Here is a 15224-nt window from a genome sequence, read left to right as displayed (position 1 = left end):
GGCCAAGGATCAAACCTACAACCTCATGGTTCCTAGTCAGATTCGTTTCTGCTGCGCCACAATGGGAACTCCAATAACATGTGTTTATAAACATCCAATATACACATAACATAATGTGTACATATGTCAATGTGTATCTGTATAACTACATCAAGATATTATAAATGCAAGTGTGGAGGTGCAGAGGTTCATAAAAACTGCCGGTATCTTACTTAAAATGGAAAAAATTGCTACTCATAATGCATGCTGTTAAATTACATCTGCAACTTAAAAATTCAACATTATCAACACTTAGAATAGATAAATTAAACTCATTGTAAACCTTTTGGGGGTCATAGACCCTACTGGAACTATGGAGCCTCTTAGAGAAAAGCACACATGTACATACCCACAAAATTTTGTACACAGAACTCCCCAAAGTGCTGACACATAGGTGTCATATTGAGAGGGCTACTGTAGCACAAGGGTGTTTCCTGAGTTTTGTAGCTACTACAGGCGAACAACCAAGAAAAAAAAAATTCAGGGCAGGGGAGAGGAATTCCCGTCGTGGCTCAGTGGTTAACGAACCTGACTAGTAACCATGAGGTTTCAGGTTCGATCCTTGGCCTCACTCAGTGGGTTAAGGATCTGGCATTGCCATGAGCTGTGGTGTAGGTCACAGATGTGGCTCGGATCCCATGTTGCTGTGGCTGTGGCATAGGCTGGCAGCTACAGCTCCGATTAGACCCCTAGCCTGGGAACCTCCATCTGCTGCGGGTGTGGCCCTAAAACAAACAAACAAACAAAAAAAAATCAGGGGAGAAATGGGAAAAATAGTAATGCTGTAGATACAACCATTCTGATGACATCATAGTCCGTGATCTTAGGTAAATTACAGCCATTGTAGTTATGGATTTCACTTCTGAATACAAAGCATAAAGAGATTTTTATATACTGTATCCACACACTATGTTGTTTGTGTAATTACTGATTTTTTATCAAAAGTATACCAGCATACAGAGAAAATGAATTCTGTACATATCCTTCTTATATATAACTCATTTTTAATCACCTAAATACCTCTGTAACATTACTTGGGATATATATCACCTTGTGACCTTTAGAATACTATAGTTTAATTTTCTGCATTATTTTGCTGATGCATAGAAAATCTATAATAACATTAATGAGCTGTATAGACTTGTATATGTACCTATATCCATTCATAAAAGTGATATATGTCTGAACTAACATTTTATTTTAAAAACTTTTAAGTCCCAGAGGTGCCAAAGAAACCTGTCCCTGAAGAAAAGGTGCCTGTACCTGTTGCAAAGAAAAAGGAAGCTCCACCAGCTAAAGGTACAGTGACTTGCTTAATAAAGAAGCCCTATATTACGTCTTCAGTACAAAACATTTTTGTGTTTAATTATCTGTTAGTTTAGTTTCATTTGAAATGAATGTTTTATGGTGTAAGGATTCAACAAAACTGTCTGTCTACCTGCCAACTTTCTTACAAAATAATTGTCCATTAGCTACTTTGGAAAATAAAAAGTCAACTCTAAAAATTAATGTCTTTTCAAGTTGCTGAAGTACAGAAGAGGGTTGTCACAGAAGAAAAGATAACTGTTGTCACTCAAAGAGAAGAATCTCCACCACCAGCAGGTACTTCATCCCACCTCCATGAAATAACCTTGTCTTTCCTTCAAACTTCTTTAATTGCATGTCTTCTTTAATGGGTGTGCCAATTCTATGTTGCCCATCTACTTTGCCTTTCTGAGAATTTTAAAAGCAAATACTATCCTTTAAGTGCCAGAAATACCAAAGAAGAAAGTTCCCGAAGAAAAAAGACCAGTTCCTCGGAAAGAGGAAGAAGTTCCACCACCAAAAGGTATGTCTCTCCACCTTTCCAAGAACCATCTTCATAATAATATGTTGCAGAGGCAAACGATATTGTTGTTAGTTTTGCGATTTGTGTGCACGGTGAGCGTGTCTCTGTGTTTTGTGTTGGGCTTCAGTGAGATGAATTGTGAGGTTCTAAAAGTGTACAATGTTTTCCAAGTGCCAGCTCCACCTAAGAAACCTGTCCCAGAGGAGAAAGTTCCCGTGCCAGTTCCTGTCACTAAGAAAGCCCCTCCTCCTCGAGGTAGGATTTATCTCAAGCCTCTGACAAAAATCTTTTAGCTGATGAATTCTTTTTCCTATCTGGCATCATCTTGTACTGACCTTTTGTCTCTCTTTGAATAGAATTTTTCTGTGTAAATACTTGTGATATGTAATTCGTTTCTCATTTTGCTTGTGAAAGTGGTGAACTGTGCAAATCTTCCCCAAACATTAGGGAGAGAGAGTAGTTAAGATTCTTGATTCTTAAGCTTCAACTTTAATGCTTTCTTCAAGCTGAAGTTTCTAAGAAAACTGTCATAGAAGAAAAAAGACTTGTTGCTGAAGAAAAACTCTCCATTGCAGTTCCTCAGAGAGTGGAAGTCATGCGGCATGAAGGTATCTAATCAGAAGTGAGGGGAGAAATGAGTTTGCAGCTGTTTCCTCCAAGCCTTTTCTTCTTTCCACATTGGCTACTTTAGAAGTTGTCCTTATACAGTGTCTGTCTGTTATAGCTTCTGAGATTGAGTCTTTTGTGTCTGCCCTGTGTCTGAATCACTCTTAAGAGAGTGAATGGGGTGCTGAACATGTGATAATTGTGCAAGTGGCCACGTTTGGACATAATTTAAATATTCTTCTCAGTCTTGGGCTGTACTGTCCCCTCATCTGAAATCAGCTCTCTCCTTCTTATAATGAGGAAGTGCTGTGACACCACCCCCTAAGCAGAGTGGGAACAGTGTCCAACTATAGGGGACACATGGCTATTGTCAGGATTTCAGTGGGATATTCAGGCTGAATTTAAATTAAATCTTATCTTTTAAAATATCTGCAGAGAAGGAATGGAGTTATTCAGAAGAAGAGGAAAGAGTATCTGTTTCAGTTTATAGAGAAGAGGAAAGAGAGGAGGAGGAGGAAGTGGAGGTTACAGAATATGAAGGTAAACAATGCAAATAAGCTAGAGGTGACCTGGAGACTTGATGAGTTGTTTTCTTTCATAGACTGTTTATCAGATGAATGAAAGTGACATAAATTCAGTGAACATTTCCTGGCCTTATTAGATGCATTTTTGATCAAAACACAGGATTTAGGAGTATTAATTAGAGTAAATATCCAATGTATTTCTTGTCTATTCCCTCATACTTGGCCATATGGGAAATAAGTCTTCATATATTTATGGGTAGCTAATGGTGCAAATATCTCCATATATCCTTTCAATAGATCGACCCGGTTTCAGTATAGTGGGATAGCATAATCTTCACCTTGGTAGTCTAATGTCTAAAACATGGATAACATAAGCAGTGTGGGTAGCACAACTCCCTGGGGTGTCCTGACTCACAGATTTTAAATGACTAAGAAATTATATTCCCTTATTACATTTCAGAAGTCAAGGCCACCTTTGAGAGAGAAAAACACTGAACACAATATTTCATGTATGGAGAAAACAGTCATCTGGTATCTTTAAATTTGGACAACTTGTTATTCAGATATTCCCATACCTATAATCCTAGTTCTCTATAGTTTGAAGACTGAACAACAAGCTTTATTTCAATGTCATGATGCCCTTTTAATAAATTAAGGCACCACTAGGTTCACTGCTAAAGTTGAGCATTCTGGCTAAAGCTATATATTCAGAGATATATATTCAGAAGAACTTTACTGAGACAGTTCTAATGTAGCTCTGCTTTAAAGAGAAATAAACAAGTTTCTTAACAAATTAACTGTCTTCCCAATGAAAATATGAGTAGAATTGTACAGTTAGATGCCCTTGGGTGCCTCTCTGGCTAATAAAAGGTGCCCTGCTTCTTCTCCACTCGGAAGAAAAGTTCATGTGAAATCCAGATGTGTGGTCTTAATGGAATGGCTTAGAGCAAGCCTACCAGTTCTGCGGTGCTTTCTGGGAAAGGCCAGGATGTCAGACATAAGTCAGGAATGTGATGGAGTCACAGAGGGCTCTGTTCCTTCTAGAAATGTGCAGGAAACCAAACATAACAGGTACACAGGAAAGTTCTCGTTGCATGAATCTCATTTCAGTTTTTGACAGTGTGCATTATAAATTTATTTTAGTACAATAGACTAATGAAAAGGAGAGACATTTTGGAGTTCCCTGGTGGCTCAGTGGGCTAAAGACCCAGTGTTTCACTGCTGGGCTTGGGTTCAATCCCTGGCCCAGGAACTTCTACATGCCATGAGAAAAAAAAAAGAGAAAGAGATTTTATAATATCCCTGCATTTTTTATTAAACCCAAAAGATTTAGGGAAAAGATGAATAGGTAGCCTGTTAAGTTTACTTCTAATGTTTGTAACCAAATCTTTCTATTCTATAATCACCTTTATACACATAGGCTCATAAATCATGTGAAGGACTCTTGCCTCATCCACCATATCTGCTCTTACAAAATTGGGAAAAAAAGCTTGTTTCCAAGTCCCCAGTAGGTTTTTCATGTGTAATACAGGTCTTTTCCTTCTTATAAACCTATTTATGATCCCTCAAGTATATGCTTCTTCCACCCTACAGCCTTCAAAACTAGAGTGCTGTGTTATTTTTGAAACTCATCTTCAAATTCCTGTGTTCTTGTTAATTTAGCTGTGAGAATTGCTTTTCTGTCTTGTGCTTGTCCTGTTCTTGTGAATACAACATTGTTATTGTTATGACATACTTAAAAATGAGATTATTGACATTTATTTCCCATAATCTTCATTAAGGTATATGCTTTCATTAAAATCTTCTTCTTTGAGTATTTGAAACGAGAACAGGGCTTTGGCAAGTGTTAAACTTTTACTGTTTTAATTTCTCTTTGACATAATAAAGTACAGCTAAAGTCAAACGTGAAAAACATTACAACTTATCTCCTTTCAAATTGATGTCTTTAAAGTGATGGAAGAGCCTGAGGAATATATTGTAGAGGAAGAGGTGCACTTAGTCTCTGAGAGAGTGGAAGCTGAACCAGCTGAAGGTAGACGAACTCTTAAATTCTAGCCCTATCTGTGTGTGTGTTGTCCCATTCTTAACGTCCTCTTTGTGATTAATTTATTGTCTGTATTGAAAATGTTGCTAAATATCATGTTTAATTAAAATATTCCTTAAATGTTTATTAAAAAGAAATCTGGGCATTTCCACAAATGTATTTAATAATCTTTTCAAGTGCCTGAGAAGAAAATGGTACCGAAACCAAAAGTTCCTGTTAAAATAGAAGAGCCTCCACCAGCTAAAGGTACAATTCTCTTTCAAAGAAATGGGATACCATTTACCTTAATAGTTATAATGCCTTTAGTTAAGATAACTGCCTCCATTTTTGTCAGCATGTAAGTGTAAACATTTTTACTGAGTATAGTCATTGATTGTATAAATGTGCGACCTTTTCAAAAAGTGAGTTCTTTGCCCCCAAATGAAGTTATTTCTTCCATAATGCAAACTAATCTTAAATCTAATCTTTCTGAAGTTCCTGAAGCACCTAAGAAAATTGTGCCAGAAAAGAAAATACCTGCTGCAGTTCCCAAAAAAGAAAAAGTGCCACCAGCCAAAGGTATAATTGGGTTTTCCTTTGTTCTTGAATAATGACTGTTTTTTGAAATCTTCTGTTAGTACAGTCATCAAATTTTTACAACATTAACAAGAAAATAAGTGTGCCTATGTTTAGTGTTTCTCACATTTGTGGGTGTGACCATGTTGCCTAATATCTTTTAAGTGCCAGAAGAGCCTAAGAAACCAGTTCCTGAAAAAAGGGCTCCTCCCAAGGTGGCTAAGATAGAAGAACCACCTCCCACCAAAGGTAAATGAACCCCCTAGCACAGCAACTAGAAACATAGCTTGTCTCTTGTTCTCTTACTGTGTCCTTGGGTCATGCCTTTTACATGGAGGTCACTGGTGTACGTTGGTGGCAATGAGGTATTATTGCCTTGTCTGTGGTGGAGTATTACTTACTTGTTGTTATTTGTGTGTATCTTGGAAAACGTTACATTCTAAAATCACAATACTTTCTGGCCAATGAATTTTTTAAAATTCCACTTTAAGTAATATAACTCCTTAATCTTAAAATTATCTTTCAAGTGACTGAAAGGCACATGCAAATAACCCAGGAAGAAAAAGTTCATGTTGCTGTAACTAAAAAAGTGGAACCTCCAAGACCAAGAGGTACATGGGGCTTTTCAATACACAGAACATTGTACTTCCCCACTTCTCTTTACCAAATCCACTAATTATGGGTGTTGTTTTGTTGTTGTTGTCATTGTTTTAGTTGTTGTTTTATGTTTGAATTAATGAAAATGTCAGGTTTTTTTATGTTTTAATAGTTACAACTCCCTTTTTGTGGTTTGAATAATTCTTTAAAATGAAAAATATTTTCATTTAAAATTGGAAACAGTTCTTTAAAATGAAATCTGTCTTTAAAGTGCCCGAGGAACCCAAGAGAGCTATTCCAGAAGAAAAAGTGCCAAAACTCAAACCTAAAAAAGTGGAGGAGCCACCAGAAAAAGGTATACCAGCTTTTCCAAAAATCAAAATAAGCTTATAGGTATAGAAACTAATGTAGTGAAGTTGGGATCCTTAAAGAAAAAAATTTAAATAAGTACTACAAAGTAAACAGTATGCATATGCTATTCCAAATCACCTCAAAATTAAACATTTCTGATACCAAAAAATATTTTCTCTTCTTCTCAAAAAAAAAAAAAAATGGGAAGCTCTCCCCAAACATGTGTGGATACTTTCCCTTAAAATGCACTGTCTTCTAATGTTTTTATTTGTCTATATACTGAACTCCTTTACCACAATGCTTGTTTTGTGTGGCAATCTTTGATGAAATTAAACATTTTTTAAATTCCCAATTTTTTACATTGTGCCAATAGAGGATATGAAACTACCTTAGAATTAAAATGAAGAAACTGTTCATATAACACAAGTTTGTGTCTAATGCTTGTTTGATAGTTATTGTTTATACTGTCTAGTTGTCTTATTTAATTCTCTTATAAACACTACTTGGTCTTCTTAAAGTTATTCAATGTCATTTAGGTATTAAGTAGCTTAGAAAAAAGTATTCATATGTATATGAGACCATATTTATTTCCAAGTCTATTGATTTTTCTTACCACTTACATGAAAATTTTAAACAATGAGCACAGTTAATGGTCATCTTTGTCCTTGGATTGTGCATACACAATTACTCTTAACATATATTATTCTGAATCTTTCCATTAATTTTTAATAATTACTCTTTTTAAAGTGACTGAAATCAGGAAAATAGCTGTTAAAGAAGAAAAGGTAGCCATCGAAGTTCCAAAAAGAGAACCTCCTGTCACTAAAGGTATATTGTGCTTTGACTAAATACCAAAATGAAGCATGAAACTATTCAGCTCTTTGCCTGCTAGTTCATAATTTGATTCTCCTCCTTTATTGGCTTATTGTTGACTAAAGCCACGGAATCTAACATTTGAGATCATAAATAGCAAATGTACACCCTGTAATACCTTGCCCATCGGAGGACAGTCAGGGTCTCCCATAACCAGTGCATGAGGCCATCACCAAGGAGTGAAATCACAGCACATTGGCACTATGGTACCTCAATGGGCTTCAAGTAAAATGCTACTGTTGTCAATATTATTCCAGAAGTTACTGTAACAGAAGAGAAAGAATGGGCTTATGCCCGAGAAGAAGAAACTGTTTCAGTACAACAGGAAGAGGAATATGAGGACTATGAAGAATATGATTATAAAGAATTTGAGGAATATGAACCAACAGAAGAATATGACCAATATGAAGAGTATGAGGAACGTGAATTTGAACATTATGAAGAGTATAAAGAACGTGAAGAACATGTCACAGGTATGAGCAGAACTGCAAACCTGAAACCACATTAAATATGTGAAGATTCCATTAGAACAGGATAAAAATATGGATGCCCAAAGAAATTTGGAAAGAACTTTGTTTTGTTTGGCAAGTTCAGAATTTTTTTTCTTAGATAACTTCTAAGGAAAAAAATCTATAAATCTTGAAGATACTGTTAGACTTTGGTTCTGGGAATCATCGATTTCCCCTCTCCTTTCTGCTCCTATGTAAAATAGCAAATGTCGCTAAGTTTCTTTCTCCAAAAAGTTAGGAGTTTTATCTTGAAGTGCCCTTGATCATTCTGATACATGATCCAAAATTTCTGGACGTCTCTCATTCTGAAGCTTGTTATTATCAAACATGGTAGGCTGTTGGGAAAATACCTCCCCTCAAGGATCCCATCAGCAAAACTTGACAAAGACTGATTCAAAAGCAAAGACAGTGAAGAAGGCCACCATAAGGAGTGTGTTTTATCTAATGAACATCAAATTTCTAGGAATAAGTTTCTGTTAGAATTTCAAAATAAATCAATATTATTTCACTAACTCAATTTCTGATGTTTCACAGCCTATGTGTCGTTTTACAGAGAGAATTAAAAACCAGTATTATATGGAAAGGAGTTTTAACCATGTTTTGTCTACCTGAAGTGAAATGAAATATAATATGTAAAAAGTCGCAATTACCTAATTAAAGTAAATAGCAGGGAGGAAATGGGAATAAAAAGTTTGTTGAGTCTTTTAGATGTTATTCTGCTTGTACCTCAGATTCTCACTCACCTCTAGAAGCTATGACTATGCTGTAGATAAGATATAATATTTTAATTCTTTGAGTCTGCCAAAGAAATATCATTGTTATTTATGCTCTGACAAAAATATCTAACATTAAATACCCTGTATGTATTTTTAAAGAACCTGAGAAGCCTATCCCAGTAAAGCCTGTCCAGGAAGAACCAGTTCCCACAAAACCAAAGGCCCCACCAGCTAAAGGTAGGGTGAGAAAAACATTATCAGTTATGAGACCTGTGGTTCCTACATGTCTGTCAAACTCCACATCCCTGTTGCCGTGTCAGTGTACCAATCACGTGTGTGTTTGGGACATTATGTTGTGCATCGTATTTCTTAATTCTTTGTTCTTACTACTCTTAAGAAATCTGGTTCAGGTTTTTTAATCTGTTAATATTGATATTTTAAAGTGCTGAAGAAAGTGGTCCCTGAAGAAAAAGTGCCAGTGCCCATACCTAAGAAACTCAAACCTCCACCACCCAAAGGTACATGGCAGCATAATAATTACCAAAAACATCTTTGTTACTTGTGTTCAGTGAACATGTCTCACTACCTTGTCTGATGTTCTTTGTTTCTTACTGAATGTATTGTTTGGTCCTGATTCTTAAATTTCACAGTGTCTCGTGTATTTTTATTTATATGATATTCATGTAGTTGGTTTTAATGGTCTTTCATAATTAATATCTTTAAAGTGCCTGAAGAAGCAAAGAAAGTTGTTGAGGAAAAAATACATATTTCAATTACCAAACGTGAAAAAGAGCAGGTGACTGAACCAGCTGCTAAAGGTATAATTTCCTTCTTTGATAGTATTTTTTTATAATATCTCTTTTAAAATTGAAGTAGCTGTGTTTTGTGTTTTGTTTTGTTTTTGGTTTTTTTTTTTTTTGCTGTTTTATGTCTTTCAATTATCAGGAGGATATTAGATTTAAAAATCTATAAATACAGGATAAAAAGATAATGTTATCTTAAAAGGAAAAGTTTTTTTAAAGTATATATCCACAACTTCTTATATAATGGCTGTGCCCTAACACATGGCTGCATTACATATAGAACCAAATGTTTAGATTTAAAATCTGTGACCCTTTGGCACATTCCTGACTTGTCTAAATTGATGTAATAATGTAATAATATTCACCACAGTTCAATATCTGTTTATCTCTCCTAAAGTCATTTTGAAGATTGAAAAAAGAGTTAATTCAGTGTCTAGCCATTTCTTTCCTGCTTTTTACTAAGTATTAAGTAACTTCTCTGGAATGTCAGAAAATGTACTTATCCAGAAGTAAATTTAGCTTTTCAGCCAAGAATGTTTCATACAAGCAGAGATACCCAAACACTAAACATCATTTCACACTTGGGCTATGCTACTTCAGATTTACTTGAGTACTTTTGTATGTTTTTATTCCAGTGAGGTTTAGAATCCTTTCCAGGGAAAATATGAAGTTTCTTATGGATGAACACTCACATATCTAGCACAAGAGGCATTTGCAAAATTATTCTAGTTCCTTAAAGTACAACAAATCAAGTATTGGCTGGATTGCCTGTTTCTGACAAAATTTCCTTATACTTAATGTTTCAAGTGCCCATGAAGCCCAAGAGGGTTGTCCCAGAAGAAAAAGTACCTGTTCCTAAAAAAGAAGTAGCAGCACCTGTTAGAGGTACATAATACCACTCCTTTTCAATGTGTTGTTTGTCTTTTTTTGGTATGAAATGTTCAGTTCTTTGTGTAAAGTTTTTCTGTGGGAAAGATAAAGCATATCCCTTTCTTCTGTTACATATGGCTATGTTCCTAATGTGTCTTAATTTTGCTGAGTAATTGGAAATCATCCAACCTAAAGATAATATCTTTAAAGTGCCAGAAGTACCTAAAAGACGAGAACCAGAAGAGATTGTCTTTGAAGAAGAAGTTGTAACCCAAGCAGAGGAATATTATGAAGAAGTAGAAGAGTACGTTCATGAAGAAGAGTACATTCATGAAGAAGAAGAAGAAGAAGAATACATTCATGAAGAAGAGGAACTCATAACTGAAGAAGAAGTGGTACCAGTGATACCAGTCAAAGGTAGATCATATCTCCTGCTGAGGGATTAGCAGCAGCATCTTTAGAGTCTGGGTGTCCAATTTGGTCAGATTCTGGGGGTTATTAGTACCAATGACAATTATGCTCATTTTAGAAGAATACACTTTTAGATGCTGGAGTATGATTTCTGCAGTTGCTTTTCACATTTTATATCTTTTCTGCAACATTTCCAAAATTCTTAATAATATCTTTAAAGTGCCTGAAGTACCCAAAAAACCTGTCCCAGAAGAGAAGAAACCTGTTCCTGTTCCCAAAAAGAAGGAAGCCCCACCAGCAAAAGGTACACCACCACTCATATCATGAGCATATAAAAGACTTACTCTGAATATAAGTAGCTAACTATCTTCTGAGTTCAAAACCTTGTGTGTTACTATCTGTTGTTTAAAATGTTAACTGTCCTTTGTATGGATGTGTTGCTACGGGTAGTGATCAATAAACAACATGGATGTGTTGTTACTGGTACTGATCAATAAACAATATCTTTAAAGTGCCTGAGATTCCTAAGAAGCCAGAAGAGAAAGTTCCTGTGCCCATTCCTAAAAAAGAGAAGGCTCCACCTGCTAAAGGTACATCTCTTTGAAATCCATCAATGGAATAATGTAATAATTGACCCATGTAGTATAAGTTGGTGAGCCATATCAGTTCTTTCCCCAAAATAATATTAACAATATTAATGCCAAGACAAGGACCTCCGAGCTGGTTACTGGAGCAGTATATCATGTACTCATCTCTGACCTTGACCATCAGAGCATGCTGGTACTTAATGCTTGGCTCCTCCTCTTTAGTGGAAAGTCCTTAAAGTAAAATAAATTCTTGCTGTAATACCAAAATGGACAAAATCATCATTTACCAGATATTGCATGTTGTCTTTATCATCAGTCTTTTTTTTCAGTGTTTTTTTTTAATCTTAATTTTTATGCATTTCCTAGCCTTTGTTTTGTGGCTATGATAATCTTTCAGTCTTAAAGTGAAATTGTTAGAATATCTACGATGCTTCAATAGGTCTAAAATTGCTAGATTCTTATCTGTGAGTGAAAAATGCAACATTAACCTTATTTGTTATCTTTCAAGTTCCTGAAGTACCCAAGAAACCTGTACCAGAGGAGAAAGTGCCAGTACCAGTTCCTAAAAAGGTGGAAGCTCCACCTGCCAAAGGTACATGAACTTACAATGTCATAAAAAAATGCATATAAAAAATGGTTAAATTAAACGGTTCAAGTCCATACTCTTTGGGGATCAACTCTTTAGTAACCCTTTATGGAAAAGAAAGCATTAATATTTAAAAGATTCTTGAAATAAACTTAGCCATACTCTTAAGACCTTGTCTTAATCTTTTTGAGACTGTGACTCAAGATTTTACGTTACGTAAAATGATTCTCTAAATCATTTCTTTAAAGTGCCAGAAGTGCCCAAGAAGCCTGTGCCTGAGAAGAAGGTGCCAGTTCCTGCTCCTAAGAAAGTAGAGGCTCCACCTGCAAAAGGTACATCAATTCATCATTTAAGGTCCATGGGGAAAAAAACTTTATATTTACGTATATTCATATACAAATTCCCTCATAACACTACATGTTTTAAACAATAGTCTACCTTGTTAGAAATAAAAAAAGTCAGGTATTTTATGATCCTTTTTTATATCTATTGCTCTAATATATATAAAAGAACACATTCTTAAAGACAAATAATATCTTTAAAGTGCCAGAGGTGCCCAAGAAGAAAATCCCAGAAGAAAAGGAGCCAACACCTGTTCCAAGAAAAGTGGAAGCTCCACCACCCAAAGGTACATTAATCTCTGACAGAGCCAGGGCAAAAAGGAAAACTAACTGGTATTATACAGCCTCACTAATTATAATGAACGCTTGATGACCCTTACTTTAGTGACAATTGATGCTTTATGATCACAGATTATTTGCTTTTCATGTTGTCCTATTGTTATTATTGTACATAAAAGTGATGCTTGTACAATTGAACAAATATCTTTAAAGTGCCCAAGAAACGTGAGCCAGTTCCAGTTCCAATTCCTGTAGCTCTACTCCGGGAAGAGAAAGTTACATTTGAGGAAGAAATAGTTCTTGAAGAGGAAGTTCTACCAGAGGAAGAGGAAGTTCTCCCTGAGGAAGAGGAAGCCCCACCAGAGGAGGAAGAAGTTCTACCAGAGGAAGAGGAAGTTCCTCCCGAAGAAGAGGAGATTCCTCCTGAGGAGGAAGAATTTATACCTGAGGAAGAAGTTGTACCTGAAGAAGAAGTTCTTCCAGAAATTAAGCCTAAGGTGCCAGTACCTGCCCGAGGTATAACAGCAGTTCTTCTTGGAGTCATCAGACCTCTTTTGTGTTGAATTCTGCCTTACCATCTTTTTGTTCATCTCTAATTTTTATCTGGGATTCTTTATTCTATGTTTTCTATCATCTTAATCTTAGAAAACATTCCAGACGTGTGTTCTTATCATTTTTGTGTCTGTCTTGTGTGTCTGTTGTACATTATCTGATTTATCTTTTCAAATTTCATGATATGAAGTGTTATTCAGTTGTTTGTGGTCTTATTCTCATGTGTCTTTTTGTGACATATACAGTACTGTACATGTGATTTTTAATGTCTTAAAATGAATGTTTTTAAGTGCCCGAAGTGCCAAAGAAACCTGTACCAGAGAAGAAAGTCCCCGTTCCTGCTCCCAAAAAAGTGGAACCTCCACCACCCAAAGGTACACCTCCCCAAAGTGAATACATGTTCCTCATCCATAGATTCACCAGAAAAATTATGATGGAACTGGGATTTAGGAAAATTTATGTTGATAAACTACATAGTCACCATTTACTTCTAAAAATATTCAGAAACACTAATATCAACTTTTCATTGGATGCAGAGCAATATTCAAGAACAAAAATGAAAAGTATTCTCTCAAAACTGCCACAAAAATTTTACCCAATTCCCTATAATTTTATTAAACATCATAATTTTCATACAGATAATTTACGAGGCTGAATTATTTGCACACAAAAGAATACCCGAAAAATATAATGAACAAATCTCCTAAATGTCATCCTTCAATATTTATGTTAAGTGCCTTTATAACATCAAAATGAAAAGATAAAAGAAGGATTAATGTATTTATGAAAACACTAATAGCTTATGTCTTCTGATACATACATATAAATGGTAGCCCAGCAGGTTTTGATTCTAGCCTTGCTGTGTTACCCTGAGCAAGTCCTTCAACTGATCAGAACCTAAAGTTCCTCATCTATAAAATGAAAATACTAATATCAGTCCTAGTGGGCCTGGATATTATTATGAGAATAAAATAAGGTATCACTGAATGAATAGTATCCAGATTTATCATATTCAATCAGCTCATAGTACAGGACATAATATATTCATGTCTTAAAGCTCAGTAATATTTTATGCAATTTCATGACATCACTACTTAAAATAAGTGTAACCTCTCCACCAGGTTAAATAGTCTTATAATCAAGGAAATGGTAAACATAGTCCTTTATTAGATTTCAAGAATTAGAAATATTTTATGGATAATAATTTAATAGATTACTTATGAAATTTAAATGGATGAAATGACAGCATCTGTCCTTTAGTCCTCAAATGGCTTGCTGATACCTTCCTCCACAAAACCTAACGGTGTCATCACAATTGGGTTCCCAACTTGCATTACATACCTATCTTGAGTGACTGTTGCATGTTGGTCTTTCTGTGTGTGGACTGCGGTGTTCTCTCTTTTTTGTCCCTCACAATAAATTCTTATCATGAAATGTCTTTAAAGTGCCTGAGGTTAAGAAGAAAGTGCCAGAGAAGAAAGTGATCATTCCCAAGAAAGAGGAGGCTCCTCCCACCAAAGGTACTGCTATTCCCAAGCAAACAAAACACTGCCGTTTCTTTCTTCACCAGTAAAAGCCAAAATGTCCCATTTTCAGTATTTATTAACATAACTTATATTATTGTGGTGTCCATTGTCTCTGTGTTTGTGAAACTGAACTTACAAAATAATATCTTTAAAGTGCCCGTGGTGCCTAAGAAACCTGAACCAGAAAAGAAGGTGCCTCCTCCTGGTCTTAAGAAAGCAGTGGCTCCTCCTGTCAAAGGTACATCGCTCCCACCAGGGATGTGTTTGTTGCCCCAGTGTTGAACTACAATGCTGTCCACCCAGGAGTTTCATGATAAACAATTGTGTTGTATGTCTGTCACGTATGGTCATCAGTTAAGCCTCTGGTGCACCTGTGTTTGTGCTATGTAATTTTTCCACTTTGTGTTTGTGTATTTTATGTTAATTTGTCTATGTATGTTGTTCCTAAAAAATAAAAATACTTATATCTTTAAAGAACCTGAGTGACTAAGAAACCAGTCCCTGAAGTACCCATTGCTCTTCCTAAAAAAGTAGAGGTGCCAGAGTAAAAAGTAGAATACCTCTTTAACAGATGATTTTTCTTAAACCACCAACCTCTTATTTTTGTCTCATTAACTAATTCTGTGC

At 35.5% G+C, this 15224-nt stretch overlaps 1 protein-coding gene across 2 annotated transcripts in view; it reads left to right on the top strand.

The window, feature by feature from the left end:
• The window catches only part of TTN (titin), a 274931-nt gene that overhangs the window by 117838 nt on the left and 141869 nt on the right, over positions 1–15224 (top strand). For both annotated transcript variants that reach the window (XM_047772981.1, XM_047772982.1), the window contains 28 exons: positions 1255–1338; positions 1561–1641; positions 1787–1867; positions 2039–2122; positions 2374–2475; positions 2909–3013; positions 4949–5029; positions 5219–5287; positions 5516–5599; positions 5762–5845; positions 6124–6207; positions 6465–6548; positions 7292–7372; positions 7675–7890; positions 8802–8879; positions 9086–9160; positions 9368–9460; positions 10253–10330; positions 10526–10732; positions 10947–11030; positions 11239–11316; positions 11822–11905; positions 12148–12231; positions 12444–12527; positions 12733–13035; positions 13362–13445; positions 14517–14591; positions 14752–14835. In XM_047772981.1, coding sequence (XP_047628937.1) covers positions 1255–1338; positions 1561–1641; positions 1787–1867; positions 2039–2122; positions 2374–2475; positions 2909–3013; positions 4949–5029; positions 5219–5287; positions 5516–5599; positions 5762–5845; positions 6124–6207; positions 6465–6548; positions 7292–7372; positions 7675–7890; positions 8802–8879; positions 9086–9160; positions 9368–9460; positions 10253–10330; positions 10526–10732; positions 10947–11030; positions 11239–11316; positions 11822–11905; positions 12148–12231; positions 12444–12527; positions 12733–13035; positions 13362–13445; positions 14517–14591; positions 14752–14835 — 2811 coding nt within the window. The remainder of the gene's footprint in view (positions 1–1254; positions 1339–1560; positions 1642–1786; positions 1868–2038; positions 2123–2373; positions 2476–2908; positions 3014–4948; positions 5030–5218; positions 5288–5515; positions 5600–5761; positions 5846–6123; positions 6208–6464; positions 6549–7291; positions 7373–7674; positions 7891–8801; positions 8880–9085; positions 9161–9367; positions 9461–10252; positions 10331–10525; positions 10733–10946; positions 11031–11238; positions 11317–11821; positions 11906–12147; positions 12232–12443; positions 12528–12732; positions 13036–13361; positions 13446–14516; positions 14592–14751; positions 14836–15224) is intronic.

The sequence above is a fragment of the Phacochoerus africanus genome, chromosome 3 (genome assembly GCF_016906955.1).
Source record: "Phacochoerus africanus isolate WHEZ1 chromosome 3, ROS_Pafr_v1, whole genome shotgun sequence".
Lineage (NCBI taxonomy): Eukaryota > Metazoa > Chordata > Mammalia > Artiodactyla > Suidae > Phacochoerus > Phacochoerus africanus.
This window is presented reverse-complemented; position numbering and strand designations above follow the sequence as displayed.